This window comes from Periophthalmus magnuspinnatus, chromosome 16, assembly GCF_009829125.3.
Source record: "Periophthalmus magnuspinnatus isolate fPerMag1 chromosome 16, fPerMag1.2.pri, whole genome shotgun sequence".
NCBI classification, from domain to species: domain Eukaryota; kingdom Metazoa; phylum Chordata; class Actinopteri; order Gobiiformes; family Gobiidae; genus Periophthalmus; species Periophthalmus magnuspinnatus.
In genome coordinates, this window is record NC_047141.1 from 66443 (window position 1) to 93575 (window position 27133).

General features: G+C 46.0%; 1 protein-coding gene across 3 annotated transcripts in view; it reads left to right on the plus strand.

The window, feature by feature from the left end:
• Positions 1-576: 576 nt before the first annotated feature.
• myo1eb (myosin IEb) overlaps positions 577-27133 on the plus strand; it is a 50617-nt gene continuing 24060 nt past the window's right edge. For 2 of the 3 annotated variants that reach the window (XM_055227632.1, XM_055227634.1), the window contains exons 1-15: positions 593-905; positions 2888-3019; positions 3550-3639; positions 4964-5058; positions 5294-5381; positions 5874-5963; positions 6262-6393; positions 6775-6909; positions 14254-14386; positions 18380-18576; positions 23602-23682; positions 24284-24370; positions 24558-24641; positions 24754-24855; positions 26547-26612. In XM_055227632.1, coding sequence (XP_055083607.1) covers positions 903-905; positions 2888-3019; positions 3550-3639; positions 4964-5058; positions 5294-5381; positions 5874-5963; positions 6262-6393; positions 6775-6909; positions 14254-14386; positions 18380-18576; positions 23602-23682; positions 24284-24370; positions 24558-24641; positions 24754-24855; positions 26547-26612 — 1515 coding nt within the window. In that variant the 5' untranslated portion in view covers positions 593-902. Of the gene's footprint in view, positions 906-2887; positions 3020-3549; positions 3640-4963; positions 5059-5293; positions 5382-5873; positions 5964-6261; positions 6394-6774; positions 6910-14253; positions 14387-18379; positions 18577-23601; positions 23683-24283; positions 24371-24557; positions 24642-24753; positions 24856-26546; positions 26613-27133 lie in introns of all 3 variants that reach the window. The other variant, XM_033980315.2, reaches the window with a different exon arrangement.

Genomic DNA, 27133 nt, shown 5'->3' on the forward strand with positions numbered 1-27133 from the left:
AGAAAAAAAAAAAGAACAGAACTAGAATAGCACCAGAACAGCAACAGAACAAAACCAGAAAAAGAACAGAATGAGAACAGAACCAGAAGAGGACCAGAACAGCACCAGAACAAGACCAGAAGAGAACCAGGACCAGAACAGAATCAGAACAAGATCAGAATAGCACCAAAGCAGGACCAGGACAGCACCAGAACAACATTAGAAGAGGACCAGAACAGAACAAAAAAGGAACAGAACAGGACCAGGTCCAGGACCAGAACAGCATCAAAACAAAACCAGAAAAGGACCAGAACAGGAAGGGAATAAGACCAAAACAGAACCCGAACAGAACCAGAACAGGACCAGAACACAACCAAAAGAGAACTAGAACAGCACCAGAACCAGGACCTTTAGTCCCATTGTGGGGGAAATGTCAGTGTTGCAGCGCAACAACAACAACAACAACCAGGACCTCCTACAGACGTTTGACTCGGACATGTATGAATCTTAAACCCTCCTCATACTCGCGCGCTCGAGTCATGAGTAATAGTTCACTGCGCACTCCATTTCCCAGAGGCCCCCGCTGCCCCTGCGACTGTTGGGGCGGGGTTTTACCTGTCCACACCTGCAGGGTCTCCAGGAAGAGCAAACTGCAGCCTCTCGGATTAACACGGGACTAAAGCAGGCATGACCCGGGGCTAAACTAGGACTACGACTGAACTAAACCGAGACTAAACAAGGACTAAACCAGGACTAACCCGGGACTAAAGCTGGACTAAACTAGGACTACAAGAGGACCCTGACCCTTTTCTAGTCCTGGTTCTTACCCGCGCTCTAGGACTAACCAACCGTACGCGCACGGGGACGCGCATGGACGATCTCTGAAGTTTAAAGTTTAAGTGAAGCAGGAAGTTTTGGCCAAGATGGTGAGTTATGTCACAGTTTGAATTTATTTAGTCCTGGTTTAGACTTGGTTTAGGTTTAGACTTGGTTTAGTCCTGGTTTAGACCCGGTTTAGTCCTGGTTTAGACCTGGTTTAGTCCTCTGGGGTTAACACGGTTTTATCCCAGAGGTTTAGTTCTGGTTTAGTTCTGGTTTAGACCTGGCTTTGTCCTGGCTTTGTCCTGGCTTTGTCCTGGCTTTGTCCTGGCTTTGTCCTGGTTTAGACCTGGTTTAGACCTGGTTTAGACCTGGTTTAGACCTGGTTTAGACTTGGTTTAGACTTGGTTTAGACTTGGTTTAGCCTTGGTTTAGCCTTGGTTTAGCCTTGGTTTAGCCTTGGTTTAGCCTTGGTTTAGCCTTGGTTTAGCCTTGGTTTAGCCTTGGTTTAGGCCTGTTTAAACTCCTGACTGTGAAGTTTACTTAAGAATACTGAAAGCGGTAGAGTAAGATTAGTATTAGAAGTATTTAGTGCATTATTCCTGTTTATACTCCAGCCTTCCGCCTGCTGCATGGTCAGTGCAGTTTATGGAGTTGCTGGTTCAAATCCCTGGCTCAGATAAAATCTGGTTGTGATTGCTGGAGGATTCTCTTCATTCCAGATTCGTGCAGGATCATGTCCCAGCCCTGCCCCACCCCCTCTCTGCCTCGACTCGTCCCAATCCAAGGGTCGCAGCCATGAGGAGGAAAAGGTCCATAGTGCAGCTGTGGGTTCCTTTTTTGATTCAGTTGACTTTATTTTGTCAGTAGATTTGTTTTGCGTCAGGTTTTTTTTTGGTGTGTAAACCTGAATCACATGGGCTGTCTGTGATGGGTGAACGCCTGTCACTGGGTGCATTCACATGGTTCAGTGAAGCTCATTGAATGAGTACACTCTGGCGCTTAGACTCTGGCTGGCAGGTGAGGTAGAGATGTCACTGTGTACAGTTAGATGACTAGAAAAATTTCCACTGTAATTACAGAAGTTCATTAATATGTCAGATCAAGTAAATAAATGCAAATCAAATCAGATCACCAGAGTAATTCGATAACCCAATAATGTGATTTGGTGTGTTTAAAGCACAAGACATTAAGGCAATATTTAAATGAAGTGCAATGTAATAAATAATAAAAAAAAAAAATCTTTTTCTGCAGGTCTTTTCCAGACCTGCAGCCTTGAGCACACAAATCAGATTACTCACATCAGGCATAACTGATAACACTAATCTGATAACTCCAGAAATCAGATAATAACTACATGTTTGGTGCATGTAAACTGAACCAGTTACTCTGAGCACTCAGAGGCTAACCAACAGGAGGAGGTAGAGGACGAGGAAGTGTAGGCGTGTCTGTGTTTGAACGTAGGGTTGCGTTAAACAAGGAAAGCTCAAGTCACCAAATCACTAGGCCTGTAATCCTTCAGTGGTTTAGTCGATTAATCGGTTGACGGATGTGCATGTGTTGAGTATGTGCACGGCAGCAGAAAGGAGCAGCGAGTGAGTGGATCTGTAGATTTGGGAGAGAATCTGCCTTTAATCTGCCTTTTTCATATAAAACACTTTTTCCAATCTTTCTGCATAGTCGTTTTGCATAAACCTGTGCAGTTGTAGTATTTTGCAGTGCAGTTACATCATAGAAATAATGAACAGTTTGAGAGCTTTTGCCACGCCCCCTTTGGAGTCGACCAGTCGATCAGCAGAACACGTCTTTAGTCCAAGGAGAGTTTATTTAAGGTTAAGGTCTACTTTATTGTCCCTGTAGGGAAATGTGTCCTCCATCCTTCAGTGTCTCTGGGTTAAACCTACATTTGACCCATCCTTCAGTGTCTGGGTTAAACTACATTTGACCCATCCTTCAGTTTCTTTGGGTTAAACCTGCAATTGACCCATCATTTAGTATCTCTATGTTAAACCTGCATTGGTTGGGGTTGTGGGTTTAATGTTTTGCTTGTTAACAGAGGTTGTGGATGTGATTCCTGCATTGCTTATAGGGCAGTAAGTACCACTGGCAGACGGCGAACGTGAAGGTGAGTGGCGTGGACGACATGGTTCTACTGTCAAAGATCAGCGAAGATGCCATCACCGAAAATCTACGCAAAAGATACAATGATGACTACATCTTTGTATCCTCCAAGACCAACTTTAGTCCAGGTTTAGACCGGGTTTATACTTGATTTAGACCAGGTTTAGATCGAGTTTAGACGGGGTTTAGACTTGATTTATACCGGGTTTAGACTTGATTTAGATTGGGTTTAGACTTGATTAAGACCCCGTTTAGACTTGATTAAGACCCCGTTTAGACTTGATTAAGACCCCGTTTAGACTTGATTAAGACCGTGTTTAGACTTGATTAAGACCGTGTTTAGACTTGATTAAGACCGGGTTTAGACTTGACTAAAGTAGTAGACTGGGTTTATGCCGGATTTAGGCTGGGTTTAGACCAGGTTTAGACTTGATTTAGACTGGGTTTAAACTGGGTTTAGCACTGGGTTAGCACTGGGTTAGACATGGTTTAGACCTGGTTTAGATTGGGTTTAGACTGGGTTTAGACTGGGTTTAGACTGGGTTTAGACTGGGTTTAGACTGGGTTTAGACTGGATTTAGACTAGGTTTAGACTAGGTTTAGTACTGGTTTAATCCTTGACTCTTTCAGACCTACATTGGCCCAGTTCTGATCTCCGTGAACCCGTTCAAACAGCTGCCGTACTTCACCGACCGAGAAGTGGAGCTATACCAGGGAGCGGTGAGTCCAAAACTGGTTCTGACCCTTGTCTAGACCTGTTCAGACCCCTGTAGTCCGGTTCAGTCCCGTGTAGTCTGGTTTAGTGCTCTTTTGAATGGTTCCTTAATGTGAACAGTTGTAACCTGATCTCATTTTTTAAAAGAACTGAATCTGGTTCCTCCCAGTTTGTATACATTCTTATACTGATAAACACTGAACCAACACAAGAATCAGCTCAGAAGCAGGAGACATGAGTGAGAGCTTTGGGCTCAGAAAACAGATTTGACATCATTTTTTTCATTATTATTGTAGTGCAACGTTTATTTAGATCAGTGGTTCTTAACCTGGGTTCGATCGAACCCTAGGGGTTCGGTGAGTCACTCTCAGGGGTTCAGCGGAGGTCAAGACACACACCCGACTCATATGATTAACAGACTGCAAGCATCTTCAGACGTTGGCCCAATTCAACAAATGCACCCTTTGTGTCTATCGAAGTACTTGCCCAACTTAAATGAGCTGTTTGAACGGCATGAAAACATAAAACAACATAAAAATTTAGAAAAGGAACAGACTTTGCAGTGAAAATGACATGAGAGTGGCACTTGCCAAGGTGAAGCCATGCATTTCTGAACTGGTCCCTCAAAGGCAACAGCAGAAGTCACACTGATTTGCAGTAAATATTCATTATTATTGTAGCCTGATGGAAATTAGGTGATGGGTGTATGTTAAAATGTTAAAAAATAATAAATAGCATAAATACAATAAGTTCATTATTGACATACATAAGGTTAAAAATTTTAATAATTTTGGTGTGGTAGAATTAAAAAAGGTCATGTCTTTGTAAAAAGGTATGTATGTAATTTGTTGAGTTCATGCATTGTATTGGTTTTATTCTTTGAACACAGTGATGTTAATGCACGATTCATTTTGTGCACCAGTAAAATATATATATGTCTTGAATTTGAAAAAAAAAGTGTGTATATATATATATATATATATATATATATATATATATATATATATATATATATATAAAAATTTCAATAAACAAGGGTTCGGTGAATGTGCATATGAAACCGGTGGGGTTCAGTACCTCCAACAAGGTTAAGAACCACTGATTTAGATTCTTTATCATTTCAAAGAGTAAACTCACTCCCAACCTCACTTAGAACCATTTTAAACACAGTTTGTAGTTAAAATGAGTCTTCACATTGGCTTCTATTATATAAATAGTGAAAGAGCCAGTCTTTTCAACATATTGAAATTAACAGATCCAAGAGATTTGGCCCCATAAAAGAGCTGAAAGTCCCACCACTAGTCTGGTTCTAATCCTGCTCTGGTCCAGGCTCAGTACGAGAACCCTCCTCACATCTATGCTCTGGCCGACAACATGTTTAGGAACATGATGATCGACGCCGAGAACCAGTGTGTCATCATCAGGTGAGTCCTGACTGGGTTTAGTTCTGGTTTAATCTTGGCTTAGTTCTAGTTTAATCCTGGTTTAGGCCTAGTTTGATCCTGGTTTAGTCGTAGTTTAGATTTGGTTTAGTCCTGGTTTAGTCCTAGTTTAGATCTGGTTTAGTCCAGGTTTAGTCCAGGTTTAGTCCAGGTTTAGTCCTGGTTTAGTCCTGGTTTAGTTCTGGTTTAGTTCTGATCTTGACTTTTGTTGTTGCAGTGGGGAAAGTGGAGCTGGAAAAACTGTTGCTGCAAAGTTCATCATGAGTTACATCTCCAAAGTGTCCGGAGGAGGAGCCAAAGTCCAGGTTAGAGCAAAAATAGTTCAGATCCATCTAGACCTGGCTTGGGCTGTTTTCACACCAGGAAAGTGCTGAAGTCCACTTTCCAGATCAGTGTTTACTTGTCTTTATTCACACCTCAAATAAAATCCGGACGTTCAGGGAACTGAACTCTGGCCCATTTTAATCGGGTTAAATCCTGCAGTCTGTCAGACCCTGTAGTCTGGTTATGATCCATGTTAAACCGAGTCTAGACTGGGGCAGGGCTGGATACTCTTGTGCTTCTCGTTTTTGAACGTGTGAATGAAAAGGATGAAATGCAAAATAAATAGTTATGGATCCAAATGAACAATGACCCAGACTACAAAACCAAAATCAAATGAATCAAGTTTAGATCCCTGTTAAACCCCTATAGTCTGGTTATGATCCCTTCTGAGACCCAGCCAAGACCCGGCTGGGACCCGGTCTAACCCTGTAGTCGGTTATGATCCCAGTCTAAACACGGTCTGGTGTCCACAGCATGTCAAAGACATCATCCTTCAGTCCAATCCCTTGCTGGAGGCTTTTGGAAATGCCAAAACCGTTCGCAACAACAACTCCAGCCGGTTTGTGAGTATCCTCTGCATCAAACCTGTTCTGTACCATATTGCTCCTCTGTGCCTTCTCTGCAACAAACCTGTCCTGCACCATACTTCTCTGCACCTCCTCTGCAGCAAACCTATGTGATCCTCTGCACCGTACTGCTCCTTTGCACCTCCTATGCACCAAACCTGTTTGCATTATACTGCTCCTCTGCACCTCCTCCGCACCAAACCTGTTCTGCATCATGCTTCTCTGCACCTCCCCTGCACCTCCTCTGCATCTCCTCTGCATCACTTTGTTTGTTTCTGTACATGTTTGTGTTCAGGGTAAATACTTTGAGATCCAGTTCAGTCGAGGAGGAGCTCCAGACGGAGGAAAGATCTCCAACTTTCTCCTGGAGAAAAGTCGAGTGGTTTCACAGAACGCCGGAGAGAGGAACTTCCACATATACTACCAGGTACTACAAATACAGCACTACTGATACCCCTGTTACCAGGTAGTACAAATACTGCACTGCTGATACTACTATTACTGATACTACCAGGTACTACGTCTACTATACTACGTCTACTGTACTATACTCTACTATACTGCTGATACTGCAAATACTACTGATACTACTACTATTACTACAACTGAAACTACTGCTATATTTGAACTAATACTAATATTGAATCAGGACTGGACCAAGTCTAAACCAAATCTGAATCAGGACTTAACTGGGACTAAAACAGGACTAAACCCAGTGTAAACCCAGTGTAAACCCACTGTAAACCCACTGTAAACCCACTGTAAACCCACTGTAAACCCACTGTAAACCCACTCTTGCTGTCCTCAGATTCTGGAAGGGGCGAGCTCGGAGCAGAGGGAGAATCTGGGTGTGACCACTCCGGATTATTACTTCTACCTCAACCAATCAGGCACCTACACTGTGGATGATGTCAGTGACAAGAAGGACTTTGCAGAAACCATGGTAACGCACACGACCTCTGACCCTGACACCTAATACTATCATTAAATGTGCTGGTTGGTTAATCTTCAGACCCTACAAACTTCAAATGTATCACTCTGATAAAGGGAGAGGGGACTTTAACGCGGTTATGAGAGGTTGGACCATTTTACTAGAATCATTTAAAATCACTACATTTAAGATTTTAATAAAAATGTAAAAAAAAATTAATAAATCAATTGACGTTTGGCAATTTTGTAGGCTTCAAATTTTTTCCTGGTAGGAAATCATGACATCACACCAGGAAATTTTACAATTGTTACCTAGCAACCATGTGGGAACACTGGGTCAAAACTCCTCTGATGTTAGGAATTATTTGACAAATAAAAATGTAAGACAACACCTTTATTTTGTCAAAATAATGTTCAAAGGTGAGGTGAGTTTGGCAGTTTGATGAAGGGTGGGGGGGTGGGTGGAGTGAGGTGGGTTCGGTGGTCTGATGGAGGGAGATGGGTGGAGTGAGGTGAGTACAGTGGTCTGCTGGAGGGGGGTGGGTAGAGTGACTGCGTACACTGGTGTATGAATGTGTGTGTGTGAATGGGTGAGTGGTTCCTTCATGTAAAGTGCTTGAAGGTGGAAAAGCACTATATAAAAATGTGACCATTTACCAAGGAGGGAGATGGATTTGGTGGTCTGATGGAGGGAGATGGATTTGGTGGTCTGATGGAGTGAGATGGGTTTGGTGGTCTGATGGAGGGATGTGGGTTTTGTAATCTGATGATGGATGGGTGGGTGGAGTGACATGGGTTTGGTTGTTTAATGGAGGTGGGTTTGGTGGTCTGATGGAGGGATGTGGTTTTGGTGTCTGATGATGGGGGTGGGTGGAGTGAGGTGGGTTTGGTGGTGCGATGGAGAGATGTGGGTTTGGTGTCTGATGATGTGGGTGGGTGGAGTGAGATGGGTTTGGTGATGTGATGGAGGGATGTGGGTTTAGAGAGCTGATTATGGGGGGGGGACTCCTGTTGACCCCTATAGACCCTGTAGACCACTCAGTGATGTGCGGTGAGGTTCGTGGCTGGTGAGGCCCTGATGTCATCACAGTCAGATTTATAAACATGTAAATTTGGTCCGGGGCCAATGTCTCTCCCAAGTGACTTTGGGCCAGAATAAAAAATATTCACAATAAAAGTTCCAAAGTCCATATGAAATAGCTCTAATAGTATGAAATAAACACATCCATACAGCCAGCTTTTCATGTGTGCCACTCTGTTTGAAAAGAGCGAGTCTTTTCTCCTGTAGTCTGGAGCAAACCCGAAAGACCGAAAGTCCAGTTTAGAAAGCTGCTTGACCTTTAATATGTAATCTTCCTCCATTTAAAAAGTAGGGCCAGACAAGAAGAAAAAAGTGAACAGATTGCTAAACTTGAATTGCTAACTCTAAATTGTACACACGTGGACAAAATTGTTGATACCCATTGGTTAATGAAAAAATACATTTCACAATGGTCACAGAAATAACTTGAATCTGACAAATAATAGTAAATAGTAAATAAAAATTCTATGAAATTTAACCAGTGAAAGTCAGACATTGCTTTTCAACCATGCTTCAACAGAATTATAAAAAAAAAAAAATTAACTCATGAAACAGGCCTGGAAAAAAATGATGGTACCCGTCCATCCATCCATCCATTTTCTTCCGCTTATCCGGGGCCGGGTCGCGGGGGCAGCAGTCTAAGCAGGGACTCCCAGACTTCCCTCACCCCGGACATGTCCTCCAGCTCCTCCGGTGGGACCCCAAGGCGTTCCCAGGCCAGCCGAGAGACATAGTCCCTCCAGCGTGTCCTGGGTCTTCCCCGGGGCCTCCTCCCGGTGGGACATGCCCAGAACACCTCCCTAGGGAGGCGTCCAGGAGGCATCCTGAGCAGATGCCCAAGCCGCCTCAACTGGTTCCTCTCAACGTGTAGGAGCAGCGGCTCTACTCCGAGCTCCTCCCGTGTGACCGAGCTCCTCACCCTATCCCTAAGGGTGCGCCCAGCCACTCTGCGGAGGAAACCCATTTCAGCCGCTTGTATCCGCGACCTTGTCCTTTTTGGTCATTACCCAGAGCTCATGACCATAGGTGAGGGTAGGAACATAGATTGACTGGTAAATCGAAAGCTTCGCCTTTGGGCTCAGCTCCTTCTTCACCACAACGGACCGATACAGCGACCGCATCACTGCAGACGCTGCACCGATCCGCCTGTCAATCTCCCGCTCCATCCTTCCCTCACTCGTGAACAAGACCCCGAGATACTTGAACTCCTCCACTTGGGGCAGAGACTCACCACCCACCCGGAGAGAGCAAACCACCTTTTTCCGGTCGAGAACCATGGCCTCGGATTTGGAGGAGCTGATTCTCATCCCAGCCGCTTCACACTCGGCTGCAAACCGCCCCAGTGCCTGCTGCAGGTCCTGACTCGAAGAAGCCATCAGGACAACATCATCTGCAAACAGCAGAGATAAAATCCTGTGGTTTCCAAACCAGACCCCCTCCGGCCCCTGGCTGTGCCTAGAAATTCTATCCATAAATATAATGAACAGAACCGGTGACAAAGGGCAGCCCTGGCGGAGTCCAACATGCACCGGGAACAGGTCTGACTTACTGCCGGCAATGCGAACACAGCTCCTGCTCCAGTCATACAGGGACCGGACAGCCATTAGCAAAGAGCCCCGGACCCCATACTCCCAGAGCACCCCCCAAAGGACACCACGAGGGACACGGTCGAATGCCTTCTCCAGATCCACAAAACACATGTGGACTGGTTGGGCATACTCCCATGAGCCCTCGAGGACCCGATGGAGAGTATAGAGCTGGTCCAGTGTTCCACGACCAGGACGAAAACCACACTGCTCCTCCTGAATCCGACTATCTGACGACCTGAGGTTCGACTGTCAGTCGGATTCTCCTCTCCAGTACCCTGGAATAGACCTTACCGGGAAGGCTGAGGAGTGTGATTCCCCTGTAATTGGAACACACCCTCCAGTCCCCCTTCTTATACAGAGGGACCACCACCCCGGTCTGCCATTCCACAGGTACTGTCCCCGACCGCCACGCGATGTTGCAGAGACATGTCAGCCAAGACAGCCCCACAACATCCAGAGACTTGAGGTACTCAGGACGGATCTCGTCCACCCCCGGAGCCTTGCCACCGAGGAGCTTGCCAACCACCTCGGTGACTTCAGCTAGGGTGATGGACGAGTCCACCTCTGGGTCCCCAGTTTCTGCTTCCTCCTCGGAAGACGTGACAGTGGGATTGAGGAGATCCTCAAAGTATTCCTTCCACCGCCCGACAACATCCCCAGTCGAGGTCAGCAGCTCTCCACCCGCACTGTAAACAGTGTTGGTGAAGCACTGCTTCCCCCTCCTGAGGCGTCGGACGGTTTGCCAGAATCTCTTTGAGGCCGTCCGATAGTCCTCCTCCATGGCCTCCCCGAACTCCTCCCAACCCCAAGTTTTTGCCTCTGTGACTGCCCGAGACGCGGCACACTTGGCCCGCTGGTACTCATCAGCTGCCTCAGGAGTCCCACGAGCCAACAAGGCTCGATAGGACTCCTTCTTCAGCTTGACGGCATCCCTTACTTCCGGTGTCCACCACCGGGTTCGGGGATTGCCACCGCGACAAGCACCACAGACCTTACGACCACAGCTACGAGCAGCCGCATCGACAATAGAGGTGGAGAACATGGCCCACTCGGAGTCCATGTCTCCAACCTCCCCCGGGATCAGGGAGAAGCTGTCCCGGAGGTGGGAGTTGAAGACCCCCCTGACAGAGGGCTCCGCGAGACATTCCCAGCAGACCCTCACAATGCGCTTGGGCCTGCCAGGTCTGTCCGGCTTCCTCGTCCGCCAGCGGATCCAACTCACCACCAGGTGGTGATCAGTTGACAGCTCAGCCCCTCTCTTCACCCGAGTGTCCAAGACACGCGGTCGGAGGTCAGATGACATGACAACAAAGTCGATCATCGACCTCCCACCTAGAGTGTCCTGGTGCCATGTGCACCGATGGACACCCTTGTGCTCGAACATGGTGTTTGTTATGGACAAACTGTGACTAGCACAGAAGTCCAATAACAAAACACCACTCGGGTTCAGATTGGGGAGGCCATTCCTCCCAATCACGCCCCTCCAAGTGTCACTGTCATTACCCACATGGGCATTGAAGTCCCCCAGGAGATCAACGGAGTCCCCGGTTGGTGCACTGTCTAGTACCCCTCCCAGGGACTCCAAGAAGGCCGGGTACTCTGCACTGCTGCTTGGCCCGTAGGCCGACACAACAGTGAGAGACCTGTCCCCGACCCGAAGGCGCAGGGACGCGACCCTCTCGTTCACCGGAGTGAACCCCAACACGCAGTGGCTGAGCTGCGAGGCAATGAGCAAGCCCACACCAGCTCGCCGCCGCTCCCCGCGGGCAACGCCAGAGAAATGGAGAGTCCAACCCCTCTCAAGAAGTTGGGTTCCAGAGCCCAAGCTGTGTTCCCCCATCGAGGTGACATTCCATGTCCCCAGAGCTAGTCTCCATGTCCGGAGATCCGGTCGTTGAGGTCCCCGCCCTCGACTGCCGCCCGGATCTCTCTGCACCCACCCCGCATGGCTCCTCCCGCAGGTGGTGGGTCCACGGGAGGACGGCCCCACATCGTTCCTTCGGGCCCGGTAACACCAGTCCGGGGCGACGTAACTGGCCTTGTTCTTTTCCTCTTCATGTAGGGCTTCTGAACCGGTCTTAGTCAGACCCGTCTCCCAGGACCTGTTTGCCATGGGTGACCCTACCAGGGGCATGAAGCCCTCGACAACATAGCTCCCAGGATCATTCGGGTGCTCAAACCCCTCCACCACGCTAAGGTGGCGGTTCGGGGAGGGGTGGTGATGATGGTACCCTTAACTTAATATTTTTTTTTGCGCAACCTTTTTAGGCATTCCCTGCCATCAAATGATTCCTGTAACTGTCAATGAAACTTCTACACCTCTCAGCATGTATTTTTGCCCGCTCCTCATGAGCAAACTGCTCCAGTTGGCTCAGGTTTGAAGGGTGCCTTTTCCAGACGGCATGTTTCAGCTCCTTCCAAAGATGCTCAATAGGATTTAGGTCACGGCTCATAGAAGGCCACTTTAGAATAGTCCAATGTTTTCCTCTTATCCATTCTTGGGTGTTTTTAGCCGTGTGTTTTGGGTCATTGTCCTGTTGCTCATGACCTATGACTGAGACCAAGCTTTCTGACACTGGCCAGCATTTCTCTCTAGAATCCCTTGATAATCTTGAGATTTCATTGTACCCTGCACAGGGTAACTTTTTAACTTTGACGGGTACACTGCTCTCAGATGTTACCCTCGTGGGTATCATCTGATGGCCCCCAGATTACCAACCTATAGTGTTACTACATTACATAACATTACATTACACTACATTATATTACATTACATGACATCACATTGCACTTTTAACTTATATTTACTTTACTGTATATTTGTATATTGTTCCTGTGTTATATTGCTCACATTTTATATTGTATTGTATCATATTGCTTATTTTATATAGTATTGTATTTTTCACCTGTTCAGGGACTACAGACGGAAACTAGCTTCGGCTCTGGTGCAAAGCATCTATTAATGTTTTTTTGCACACTGTCCCTTCAAATAAACTAATAAACTAAACTAAACTAAACTAAACAGATTCAAGACACCCTGTGCCAGATACAGCAAAGCAGCCCCAGAACATAACAGAGCCACCTCCATGTTTCACAGTAGGGACAGTGTTCTTTTCTTGATCTGTTTAATTTTTCCATCTGTGAACATAGAGCTGATGTGCCTTGGCAAAAATTTCCATGTTTGTCTCATCTGTCCATAGGACATTCTCCCAGAAGCTTTGTGGCTTGCCAACATGTAGTTTGACAAATTATAATCTGGCTTTTTTACGATTTGTTTTCAACAATGGTGTCCTCCTTGGTCATCTCCTTGGTGTTTGTTTTTGTGTGTTGTTTGTTTTTGTGTGTAAGCAGCACGGTGGCTGAGTGGCAACACTCATGCCTCACAGCAAGAAGGTTTGGTTCGATCCCCGGGTCGCCCAGGCCTTTCTGTGTGGAGTTTTGCATGTTTCTCCCCATGTCTGGAAGGGTTTCCTCCGGGTACTCCTGCTTCCCCCATCAACCAAAACATGAATGCCCTTCAAGACAACTGTTGTGATTTTGGGCGTTACAAAAATAAAATGAATTGAATCTCCCATTAAGTCCACTTTGGCTCAAACAATGACAGATGGTGCGATTTGACACTGATGTTCCTTGATCTTGAAGTTCATCTTTAATCTGTTGATAAGTTTTTCTGGGCTCTTTTAAGATTTTGTATTATCTCTTTGATTTGTCATCAATTTTCCCCCTGCGGCCACATCCAGGGAGGTTGGCTACAGTCCCATGGATCTTAAATTTCTGAATAATATGTGCAACTGTAGTCACAGGAACATCAACCTGCTTGGAGTTGGTCTTATAGCCTTTATTTTTAAGATGCTTGTCTATAATTTTCTTTCTAATCTCCTGAGACAACTCTTTCCTTTGCTTCCTCTGATCCATGTTGAGTGTGGTACACACCACGTCACCAAACGGTACAGTAGACTACCTGTAGCCCTATATATAGGCCCAATGACTGATTACAAGATTGTAGACACCTGTGATGCTAATTAGTGGACACACCTTGGATTAACGTGTCCCTTTGGTCACATTATTTTCAGTTTTTTTTTCATCATTTTTGTCCTGTTACATGAGTTTATTTGTTTAAATAATTCTGTTGAAGCATGTTTGAAAAGCAATGTCTAACTTTCATTGGTTAAATTTCATTTTTATTTATTATTACTTTTGTCAGATTCAAGTTATTTCTGTGACCACTGTGAGTTTTTCTTTCATTAACCGGAGGGTAACAACAATTTTGTCCATGTGTGTAGCTTACTGTCAATTTTCTGCTGCCCCAGGAGTTGCAAGAATCCCTGGGCTCACGAATGCCCTTACCATGAGGCCAGGTGACTATGTGCCTCACCCATTGCCTTTTCACAGCCGCTTAAAGTAGTAGCTGTCACTGCTGAGCGTACAGCACAGTCAGTCCATGGTGAGGTACAAACGGCTGGTGCCTCTCCACATGTCTCTTCTCAGTATTTAAACAGTAAAAGTAAAAATTCAGCAATTTTGAAAAAAAATAAAAATTTTAAGTTAAATAGAAAATAACTTTATAGTACAAATCATTAGATAAATATAATCATTTCATTTATTGACACGGCCTCAGCTGCCTCCCCTGACTGCACATCACTGAGACCACTGTAGCCTGGTTATAATCCTGGTTGAACTCTTGTAGGAGGCCATGTCAGTCGTGGGTCTGTCTGGAGAGGAGCAGGACTCGGTTCTTCAGATTGTGGCTTCGATTCTTCACCTCGGAAACATCAGTTTCAGGGAAGAAAACAACTACGCCTCTGTGGAGAGTGAGGACTGTGAGTGAGCCTAAACCAGGACTAAACCAGGACTAAACCAGGACTAAACCAGGACTAAACCAGGACTAAACCAGGACTAAACCAGGACTAAACCAGGACTAAACCAGGACTAAACCAGGACTAAACCAGGACTAAACCAGGACTAAACCAGGACTAAACCAGGACTAAAGTGCATCTGAACCAGGGCTAAAACTGCAAGAAAGAAAAGATACGCACTGGAGCAATTGGAGCTCCCAATTTTTTTATCATTTTAATAGCACCACAATTTGAGGTATCGGACATGAGCCCGTCTTCAAAAATCAAGGATTCAATTTCACACCTGCTGTATACAAGCCCAGGCTGTCACTTGACCAATCATGTGACAGGAAAGCTAATGAATACAAATGCCAGTTTGATATCATTTATGAGGGAAGGCATGGCAAGGCACGGCAAGTTTATTTGTATTGCACAATTTGTACACAAAGTAATTCAAAGTGCTTTTCAGAATAAGAAAGATCTTAAAAGCACAAATAATCACAAATAATCATCTTAAAATTAACAATTGATTGACAGAAGAGTGCAGAATAAAAACCATATGCACAGCTAAACAGAATAGTTTTGAGCCTGAATTTAAACATTGTCAAAGTACAGGCCTGTGTGACATCTTCAGGAAGATTGTTGCACCAGCAGGAGGCCCTCAGAGTGCAAGGTGGTTCATATGGCACTAACATGTGGTAGATGTACTTTGGTGCTAGGCCATGGAGAGACTTGTACACAAGCAGAGCTGCTTTAAAGTCTATTCTCTGAGCCACAGGAGGCAGTGCAGAGACCTGAGCACGGGACTTATGTGCTTGTACTTCCTAGTTCTTTTCAGGACCCAAGCAGCAGTGTTCTGGATGTGCTGCAGCTGTCTTAGCGCTTGTTTGGAGAGGCCAGTGAGCAGAGTTGTTAAAGTAGTCTAACCTACTGGAGACAAATGCATGGATAAGTCTCTCTTAGTCTGGTTTTGACAATATACCTTTGATTTTTGCAATGTTTTTAGATGGTAAAAAGCTGCAGATGTTGTTGATTTGATGTGGCAGATAAAGTTTAAGTCTGAGTCCATTATTACCCCGAAACGTCTAGCTTGATTTGAAGGTTTTAGAGAGAGAGACTGGAGGTGACTGCTAACACTTTCTCTATGTCTCCGTAGGCCAGAGAGTATGACTTCAGTCTTGTCTGAGTTTAGCTGGAGAAAGTTGTTTTGCATCCACACGCTGATCTGTTGGATACAATGGCAGAGTGAATCCACCGGTCCATATTCATCTGCTGCCAGTGAGATATAGATCTGAGTGTCATCTGCATAGTTGTGGTAGGACACATGATGAAAGGCCTAATGGCAGCATGTAGAGATTGAACAACAGGGGTCCCAGGATTGACCCCTGGAGCACCCCACAGGCCAGGGACATTTTATCTGAGACACATTTCCCTATTTGAACCAGTTGAGTGCCATACCAGAGATGCCTACCCAGTCTCTGTAAGGGGCTCCCATGATCAACACTGTCAAAAGCAGCAAGACTGAGACTTTGCCTGCATTCATGTTCAGGCGGATGTCATTTGTCACCTTGATAAGTGCAGTGTCATTGCTATGGTGGGGTTTAAAACATGACTGGAAAACATCAAAGGAGTTGTTAATTTGGAGAAAGTTAATAAGATGTTAGTAAACAAGTTTTTGTAGGAGCATCAAAACTGCTCTTTAGGAGAGACTTGATAACCATAGTTTTCAAAGCTTTTGAGAATGTTCATTTATATGTCTCCTTCAAATAACTGCAGGACCAGCCGCTGGTTTGGGAATACCAGACAGGTCAATGAAGACACAGAAATGATCAGACAGAGCAACTTCCACCATATTGACATTTGAAATATTTACTCCTTTTGTAATGAGCAGGTCCAGAGTGTGCCCTCTGTTCTGGGTAGGCTCGCAAACATGCTGAGTAAGACCAAAGGTTTCACGGACAGAACTGAGCTCTTTAGTGTTTGTGTCAAACACATTCTCCACATTTACATTAAAATCACCTGTAATGACTAAACCAACAAGTCTGTGCATACAACTGAAAGCATCTCAGTAAAACTCAGTCATATACAAACCTCCCCAGCACTGTCTAAGTAGAGTATGGAGGGTGATTGATGAAAACATCCCAAATAATAAGCTGTGAGTAACTAAATTATCTCAAAAAAAAAAAAAAAAAGCACACGCACCTCAACCCTTTTTGTTTACTCGTGTTTCAGATTCAAATTTGAAGTGGGGTGTAACTGATTCCACTGGAAATGCATTGCCTGTGTTTTTGTCTAGCCATGTTTCAATTAAAGAAGAGCTAAAATCATTAATTAAAAATGACTTGTTTACATAAAGATCTAACAGTGAGCACAGCGAGTTTCAGATTAGTTCAGTAGGACTGGATGTTATCTACTTACAGGGAATGTGAACTAAATTTCTCTGATTGGACAGTCTAACTGTCCTTCTGTTAATCAGTTTACATGGTGTAACTGTAGATATAGCTCCATCACAGGGCCTCAGTATGCCATTATCTTTATCATGACTGTATGTCCTGAGACAACAGAGGCCCTGTGTGTCCTAGCTCTTGGTGATAACAGCTCTGGGCGAAGGCAGGGAAGGGTGAGCAGGGGGGAGTTTGTGTGAGGGACCCGTGTGAGGGCTGCAGAGGTGGAGAATTTGGGTGAAAGATGAGGGGGGATGGGTGGGTATGGGTAAGAGTTCAGCATAGTTGATGCCAGAACTCTTAATCGTGCTCTATTTGGTGTGAGGGGAGCATAATTCCTGATCTGATGAGGCTTTCTAGATGGTTCGGAAGGGCCATGGGTGAAGGTGGGGAGGAAAAGGAGAGTGAAGAGTCCCTAGAGGGAGTAAATGTAGCAAAGGGGACCCAGGGCTGGTCTGTGGGCATGGAAGGTGATGAGGTGATGAAACCTCTGTTGGGGTTGTCACACACAGGTAAAAGGCCTATGACGAGGGCCCTCAGGGAAGTGACACTGGAGATGAATCCTTCACTTGGGAAAGAGGTGGTGCTTCTGACTTGTTCTCTGGGGAGGTGATGGTACTGGTGATGACTCCTTTGGTAGGGGAGATGGATGTGCCGCTGGTGGTGACTCTTTCACTGGGGAAGGTGGTGGTGGTAGTAGTTGTGGTGCTAAAACATTGGCTTGGTCTCTGGCTGGCAAAGCAGGGATGCTTCGCTCATTCCTCTTTTTTCTCACTGGGCTAGAACCCTGTCCAGGCCGGTGCCTCAGAGTGTGGAGGAGATTACAAGTCTTCTCATTCTGGATCTATGCTTCAGGTCCCTGGCGCCTAAAGGCCTCAGTGAAGACTTCTGTGGCCTTTTCTGTGACTCTCGGAAACGTTGACATCATTGCTCCATTGTGTCCTTGTCCTGTTTATATTTATATATATATGTATGTATTGTACATAGTGTAAATGTATTTGTATCTGGTAAACTGTGTGGCAAATACATGACTTTAACTATAATAGTGAACACCTTTTGATACGATTTTTCAAACTTCATAAGTTATTTCAAATTGTCATTTGTATTCATTAGCTTTCATGTCACAGATTGGTCAGGTGAGAGCCTGACCTTGTATATAACGACAGGTGTGAAAGAAGGTTTAAGAAAGCCTTTAACCCAAAAAAGTTGTGGTGCTATTAAAATAATACAAAGTTTGGCGCTCCAAAGAACTGCAGTGCAGATCTTTGGATTTTTGTTTTTGGACCCACCACGCTGTCACATCAGATGTGCATGTCTCTTTCTACTAGGAGTAAAACAGGACTAAACCAGGACTAAGATGGGACTAAACTAAGACTAAATCATGGGACTAAACTAAGACTAAATCAGGGGAATAAACCAGGACTAAATTAGAGGACTAAACCAAGACTAAACCAGGACTGAGTGGGATTAAACCAAGACTAAACTGGGACTTAACCAGGTCTAAACCCGGTCTAAACCTGGTCTTTGTGTGCAGTCCTGGCCTTCCCGTCGTTCCTCCTGGGGGTCCAACAAGAGGCGCTGTGCAGTAAACTGACCAGTCGTGTGATGGACAGTAAATGGGGCGGGCGCTCCGAGTCCATCGCCGTGACGCTCAACACTGAGCAGGCGGCTTTCACGCGCGACGCGCTCAGCAAGGCTCTGTATGGGAGACTGTTTGACTACCTGGTGGAGGTTAGACTTTAAACTGTACTAACTCTACTAAAGATATAGATTAAAAACATAAACATTCTAAACATTACCCTAAGGCTTTGTACAGGAGGCTATTTGACCTGCTGGAGGTCAGATTATTAATATTTTATAATCTTTATAACCAGTATATCCATAACACTGCCATAATCTTAATACTAAATATTAAACACAGTTCAGTTTGTCTCATTCAGTGTTTTTACTGTCTATATTTTAATATTTAATAGTATAGTCACTTTTGACCAGTCTTTTATAAGTTTGTGATAATAAATGAGCAAAGTCTCATTTTGTTATACGTACTAGTATCGTCCAGGTTGTCTTCAGACTAAATATACCATTATAAATATTATAAAAAATGCTGTATGGGACACTGAACAACTGGAGGTCAGATATTTAACTCTACTATCATAAACATAACTATAAACACTAAAACCTGCTTGACTTCCTAGAGGAGGTCACGTCGTCACTTACAGTGGCTTGCAAAAGTATTCATTCCTCTGGAACTTTTTCAAATTTTGTCAAGTCACAACCACAAATGCATTTTTTTTATTTGCATTTTATGTGAATAAGTAACACAAAATGGTACATAATTGTGAAGCTGAAAGAAAACTATACTTTTCCAGATAAAAAAAAAGGAAAAAAAAAGTGCAGTGTGCAAAAGTATTCAGCGCCCTTAAGTTAATACTTTGTGGAACCGCCTTTTGCTGCAATTACAGGTCTTCTGGGGTATGTTTCCAACAGCTTTGCACACCTACAGACTGAAATTGTTGCCCATTCTTCCTGGCAAAACAGTACAAGCTCTGTCAGAATTGATGGGGACCATTTGTGAACTGCAGTTTTCAGATCTTGCCACAGATTCTCAATTGGATTTAGGTCGGGACTTTGACTGGGCCATTCTAACACGTGAATATGTTTTGCTTTATTTCATTTCATTTTTTTTTTCATTTATTGGTTTATTAGGACAGTGTTACAATTACATTAAGCACAGTGGCAGATATGTTTATGTTTAAACCATTCCATTGTCGCTTTGTCTTTATGTTTAGGATTGTTGTCCTGCTGTAAGGTGAACCTTCGCCCCAGTCTCAAGTCTTTTTCAGACTCCAACAGGTTTTCTTCCAAGATTGCCCTGTATTTAGCTTCATCTATCTTCCCATCAACTCTGACCAGCTTTGCGGTTACAGCTGAAGAAAAGCACCCCCACAGCATGATGCTGCCATCACTGTGTTTGACTGCGGGGATGTTGTGTTCAGAGTGATGTGCAGTGTTAGTTTTCCTGTACACGTAGCGTTTTGCTTTTAGGCAATCATCAGACCAGAGCACCTTCTGCCACGTTTGCTGTGTCTTCAAAGTGACTTCTAGCAAACTGTAAACAAGACTTCTTATGGATGATTTTCAACAAAGGCTTTCCTCTTGCCATTTTTCCATAAAGACCAGATTTGTGTAGTGCACACCTAATAGTTGTCCTGTGCTCAGTGGAGATTGCCTCCACTGAGGTGTGGATCTCTGCAGTTCTTCCAGAGTCACCATGGGCCTCCTGGCTGCATCTCTGCTGAGTGCTCTTGTTCGTTCTGTAAGTTTTGGTGGACGGCCATGTCTGGGTAGGTTTGCAGTTGTGCCATACTCTTTCTATTTCCAGATGATGGATTGAACAGTGCTAGATCCAAGCCCTGCTTTAAACTTCACCACAACTTTTTCTCTGACCTGTTTGGTTTGCCCCTTTGACTTCATTTTACGGTTTGCTCCCCAACACTCTATTAACAAATGTCTGTGGCCTTCACAGCACAGCTGCATTTATACTGAGACAAGATTACACAGAGGTGGACTCTTTTTATTCATTCGGTTACCATTCAAGCTTTCCAAAATCATCAGGCAACATTGGTTGCATTCACGGGGCCCGGTCAGGCTCAGCCCGAAGGAACGACGTGGGGCTGTTCTCCCGTGGACCCACCACCTGCAGGAGGAGCCATGAGGGGTGGGTGCAGAGAGATCCGGGCGGCAGACGAAGCCGGGAACCTCAACGACCGGATCTCCGGACATGGAGACTAGCTCTGGGGACATGGAATGTCACCTCGCTGGGGGGGAAGGAGCCTGAGCTTGTGCGGGAGGTTGAGCGTTACCGGCTAGATATAGTCAGCCTCACATCCACGCACAGCTTGGGCTCTGGAACCCAACTCCTTGAGAGGGGTTGGACTCTCCATTTCTCTGGCTTTGCCCGTGGGGAGCGGCGGCAAGCTGGTGTGGGCTTGCTCATTGCCCCACAGCTCAGCCGGCACGTGTTGGGAGTTCACCCCGGTGAACGAGAGGGTTGCGTCCCTACGCCTTTGGGTCGGGGACAGGTCTCACTGTTGTGTCGGCCTACGGGCCAAACAGCAGTGCAGAGTACCCGGCCTTCTTGGAGTCCCTGAGAGGGGTACTAGACAGTGCACCAAACAGGGACTCCGTTGATCTCCTGGGGGACTTCAATGCCCATGTGGGTAATGACAGTGACACTTGGAGGGGCGTGATTGGGAGGAATGGCCTCCCCGATCTGAACCCGATGGTGTTTTGTTATTGGACTTCTGTGCTAGTCACAGTTTGTTCTTAACAAACACCATGTTCGAGCACAAGGGTGTCCATCGGTGCACGTGGTACCAGGACACTCTAGGTCAGAGGTCGATGATCGACTTTGTTGTTGTGTCATCTGATCTCCGGCCGCATGTCTTGGACACTCGGGTGAAGAGAGGGGCTGAGCTGTCAACTGATCACCACCTGGTGGTGAGTTAGATCCACTGGCGGAGGAGGAAGCCGGACAGACCTGGCAGGCCCAAGCGCATCGTGAGGGTCTGCTGGGAACGTCTGGCGGAGCCCTCTGTCAGGGGGGTCTTCAACTCACACCTCTGGGAGAGCTTCACCCTGATCCCGGGGGAGGCTGGGGACATGGACTCTGAGTGGGCCATGTTCTCCACCTCTGTTGTCGATGCGGCTGCTCGTAGTTGTGGTCGTAAGGTTCGGGGAGGTCATGGAGGAGGACTATCGGACGGCCTCAAAGAAATTCTGGCAAACCGTCCGACGCCGCAGGAGGGGGAAGCAGTGCTTCACCAACACTGTTTACAGTGCGGGTGGAGAGCAGCTGACCTCGACTGGGGATGTTGTCGGGCGGTGGAAGGAATACTTTGAGGATCTCCTCAATCCCACTGTCACGTCTTCCGAGGAGGAAGCAGAAACTGGGGACCCGGAGGCGGACTCGTCCATCACCCTAGCTGAAGTCACCGAGGTGGGAGGGGAGGGTGTGTTCCAATTACAGGGGAATCACACTCCTCAGCCTTCCCGGTAAGGTCTATTCCAGGGTACTGGAGAGGAGAATCCGACTGATAGTTGAACTTCGGATTCAGGAGAAGCAGTGTGGTTTTCGTCCTGGTTGCGGAACACTGGACCAGCTCTATACTGTCCATCGGGTCCTTGAGGGTTCATGGGAGTTTGCCCAACCAGTCCACATGTGTTTTGTGGATCTGGAGAAGGCATTCGATCGTGTCCCTCGTGGTGTCCTTTGGGGGGTGCTCTGGGAGTACGGGGTCCGGGGCTCTTTGCTAAGGGCTGTCTGGTCCCTGTATGACCGGAGCAGGAGCTGTGTTTGCATTGCCGGCAGTAAGTCAGACCTGTTCCCGGTGCATGTTGGACTCCGCCAGGGCTGCCCTTTGTCACTGGTTCTGTTCGTTATATTTATGGACAGAATTTCTAGGTGCAGCCAGGGGCCGGAGGGGGTCTGGTTTGGGAACCACAGGATTTCATCTCTGCTGTTTGCAGATGATGTTGTCCTGATGGCTTCTTCGAGCCAGGACCTGCAGCAGGCACTGGGGCGGTTTGCAGCCGAGTGTGAAGCGGCTGGGATGAGAATCAGCTCCTCCAAATCCGAGGCCATGGTTCTCAACCGGAAAAAGGTGGTTTGCCCCCTCCGGGTGGGTGGTGAGTCTCTGCCTCAAGTGGAGGAGTTAAAGTATCTCGGGGTCTTGTTCACGAGTGAGGGAAGGATGGAGCATGAGATTGACAGGCAGATCGGTGGAGCGTCTGCAGTGATGCGATCGCTGTATCGGTCCGTTGTGGTGAAGAAGGAGCTGAGCCCAAAGGCGAAGCTCTCGATTTACCAGTCAATCTACGTTCCTACCCTCATCTATGGTCATGAGCTCTGGGTAATGACCGAAAGGACAATGTCGCGGATACAAGCGGCTGAAATGGGTTTCCTCCGTAGGGTGGCTGGGCGCACCCTTAGGGATAGGGTGAGGAGCTCAGTCACACGGGAGGAGCTCAGAGTAGAGCCGCTGCTCCTACACGTCGAGAGGAACCAGTTGAGGTGGCTCGGGCATCTGCTCAGGATGCCTCCTGGACGCCTCCCTAGGGAGGTGTTCTGGGCATGTCCCACCGGGAGGAGGCCCCGGGGAAGACCCAGGACACGCTGGAGGGACTATGTCTCTCGGCTGGCCTGGGAACGCCTTGGGGTCCCAACGGAGGAGCTGGTGGACGTGTCTGGGAGTCCCTGCTTAGACTGCTGCCCCCGCAACCCAGCCCCGGATAAGCGGATGAAAATGGAATGGAAATGGTTGCATTCAAGAAAAAAGGGGATGAATACTTTTGCAAGCTGCACTTTTAAGTTTTTTATTAAAAAAAAAAAATGGGAATCTCGTAAAATATTTCCTTCCACTGCACACGTCTGTGCCATTTCGTGTTGCTCATTCATATAAAATGCTAATAAAATGTATTTAAATTTGTGGTTCTGGCGTGGCAATATGTGAAAAAGTTCCAGGGGGATGAATACTTTTGCAAGCCACTATACATGTAACTGTATGAACTATAACCAATGAGCTTTATATGACACTCACATGATCAACACAACCTCTGATCTCCGACCTCTTCAAACAAAGAGAAAAAGAAACACTATAAACATTAGTATAACCTTTGTCCTATTTCATCCCTCCTCACATTCAGGATGCATAGACTCGTAGTTACATTTATAACTTTCGGTTTGTTTTGGTGCAGAGCGTAAACAAAGCCATGCGGAAGGACCACGAGGATCTGAACATCGGAGTCCTGGACATCTACGGCTTTGAGATCTTCCAGGTTAGACACGGATTCACCTTTTCCTCCACCTTCACGCTCTGCATGACTCCATGACCTACAACCCCACGACCTAACTATAGACTGTATCGAATGTTAGTTTTAACCTGCTCTACATGATCCTGGGGTTTTTATTTCACTACCTTGTCCCGAAATCAAGATCAGAGCAAGACCACGGCACCTGATTGGCCAGCCAATCATGTGCTTTCTTTTGCCAAGGCCACTCCCACTAGCATTAACAACAAGTTTGATTGCTAAGCGCTTGCTCCCTGCTAAACCCGCCATGGAGACGTGAATGGCCATTACCTTCAACAGCCTCACTCCCGATTGGCTCTTTGGCTGCTATGATTGCTTTGGTTGGAATTCCAAATATGGAACTGGGCTCCTAATTAGCCAATATAACTGCTAGTTTCAATGAGCTTCATTTGGAGCTGAACGCCTCATGACGCCATTACCCAGCCCCCTTATTCCCTAACCCCTCACTTTCTAACCCCTCCCGTAACCCAATTTGCGTGTTCTCTTTGGTGTCTCGGTGGTTTCTTGTGGGAGTGGGGCGGTTTGGAGAATTTCTTTTATTTCTAACTTGTACTTTTCCGCTTTTCAGAAAAACGGCTTTGAACAGTTTTGCATTAACTTTGTGAACGAGAAACTGCAACAGATCTTCATCGAGCTCACGCTGAAGGCCGAGCAGGTAACAGCAACAGTAAACAACAACAATAAACAAACACCAAATCCTGGCAGACTGTATAGACCTGCTTTGTCTCTGTCTTTACCCTGTTTTTGTTTGTTGTTTATTTACTTGTAGGAGGAGTGTATGCAAGAGGTTATTTTTGTTATTGTGTTGTTGTTTGTTTATTCTGTATATGGTCTGTTTACAGGAGGAGTATGTTCAGGAGGGGATCCAGTGGACGCCCATTGACTACTTCAACAACAAAGTGGTGTGTGACCTCATTGAGTCCAAGGTCAGAAACTCTTATTTATTTAATCTTTATTCACAATTATTTCACTTTATTTTATGTAGAACAATTTAAATTTAAAGTAGACCTCAGTAGCTCTCCCGTGTGTATTTCCTAGAGTCCTCCTGGAGTCATGTGTGTTCTGGATGATGTGTGTGCGACAATGCACGCCAAAGGAGAAGGAGCCGACCTCACTCTGCTGCAAAAGCTCCAGGGACAGGTCAGAGGGCAGGGATCAGGGGGCAGGGATCAGGGGGCAGGGATCAGGGGGCAGGGATCAGAGGGCAGGGATCAGAGGGCAGGGATCAGAGGGCAGGGATCAGAGGGCAGGGATCAGAGGGCAGGGCTTAACTTTATTTTCATGATTTTACTCCAGAAACAGTTACATATTCTGTCAGTTAAACCTTAGTTCTCTTTCCTTGAAGCTAAACAGAGTTCACAGATAAAGCTTCATAAGGTTTATTTAGTTTCTGCCTCAAGTGGAGGAGTTCAAGTATCTCGGGGTCTTGTTCACGAGTGAGGGACGGATGGAGTGTGAGATTGACAGGCGGATCAGTGCAGCGTCAATCTGCGTTCCTACCCTCACCTATGGTTATGAGCTCTGGGTGATGACTGAAAGGACAAGATCACGGATACAAGCGGCCGAAATGGGCTTCCTCCGCAGGGTGGCTGGGCGCTCCCCTAGAGATAGGGTGAGGAGCTCAGTCACACAGGAGGAGCTCGGAGTAGAGCCGCTGCTCCTACACGTTGAGAGGAGCCAGCTGAGGTGGCTCGGGCATCTGCTCAGGAAGGTGTTCCGGGCATGTCCCACCGGGAGGAGACCCTGAGAAAGACCCAAGACACGCTGGAGGGACTATGTCTCTCGGCTGGCTTGGGAACGCCTTGGGGTCCCACTGGAGAACGTGTCTGGGGTGAGGGAAGTCTGGGAGTCCCTGCTTAGACTGCTGTCCAGCAACCTGGCACCAGATAAGCAGAAGAAAATGGATGGATGGACTGATGGAAGATTTATTTTGATAAAAACACTGAAAAAATCCTGTACGGCTGTGATCACAAACACATTACAAAAATATTACACTCAGATCAACGGGTCTGGATGTTTCTCTGCTCCCATCTGTTTGTTCGAGTGCTTGAGCAGTTAAGTGTGCTGTTAACACCAACGATGGGCTAAGATTTAACTTCAAATAAACATAGTAAAAGCCAAAACTAAAATCTGTCAACCCGAGAAAAAAGTTGTAGGAGTAAAGACGTTTCGCTGCTTGTTCAAGCCACTTCTTCAGTTCTGCTCAGATTACTGGTGGACACTGCTTTATATCTGAAGAGAGGAGCTGACTACTCTGAAACCCTTCCTTGAACAAGGGGCCTTAGACCCCGTCATCATCAGACCCAAAGAAAATAAGGGAAACAAAGAACAGTAGAGCAATCCAGGATGCCAATAGGTGTGGAAGCACCTATTAAGAGCTGAATGATTATGCTATGTCTCATGCACAGTGCACACTTAGTGTAACTCAATATCCCTAGCCTACATACAAAAACTGTAAAGAATAGCTAGTTTCAGTGCAGTTAGCTCCTCCCTCCAGACAGACATAAGGCAGTGTCCACCAGTAATCTTACCAGAACTGAAAAGGTGGCTTGGATGAGCAGCCAAACGTTTTCCTACAACTTTTTGTCGAGCTGACAGATTTTACTTTTGGCTTTTACTACTCATACATCTTTTCAAATAAACAGATTTCAAGAAGAATAAAAATAGATGGTATATTGCATGTGGTTTGTCCAATTTTGACACAAATTCAGCTCTAACTGAAATTGGGGAATAACAGGTTGTATTAAAGATGGGTTTGTTATTGACGGGTGAGGGCTAGGGGTCAGAGGTCAGATCTTAGGTTGTATTACATATATGTTTATGATTGACAGGTGGGGTCACATGAGCACTTCAGCAGCTGGAACCAGGGCTTCGTCATCCACCACTATGCTGGCAAGGTACCAGGCTAACGCTAACAGGCTAATGCTAATAGACCAACGCTAACGGCTAACACGAAAACCCTAAACTGAATTGTTGAGGAGATATCAAGCCCCGGGGTCTAAACTTGGCCGCCACCTGAAGTCAATGTGCTCAACAGCACATGCCGCTAGTTTAGCTATGCTAGTTTAGCCTTTAGCTAACCCAGTAGAACTGCAGATGGAAAGTAGCAGTAACTAAATCTGGTACAAATCATATTTTCTTTTGTAAGATTAATGAATTTATACATGGTCCCCGACAAAGAATAAAGAAACAAAGCGGTTAGGTAGATCCGGTCCTGTCCATGAACCATGCACAGTTGTATAATAAATACATTTTTAATACTAAATGATCTTCTGAGCCATGTACTAAACCTGTGGCTCATTCACGACAGTTGGGCTCTTTCACATCTCTGACATGCTCATTCATGTCATACCAACCAGTGTTTGAGATTAGCTAGCAAAAATCGTATTTTAAGACAACAGATTTTGAGCTGAAAAAA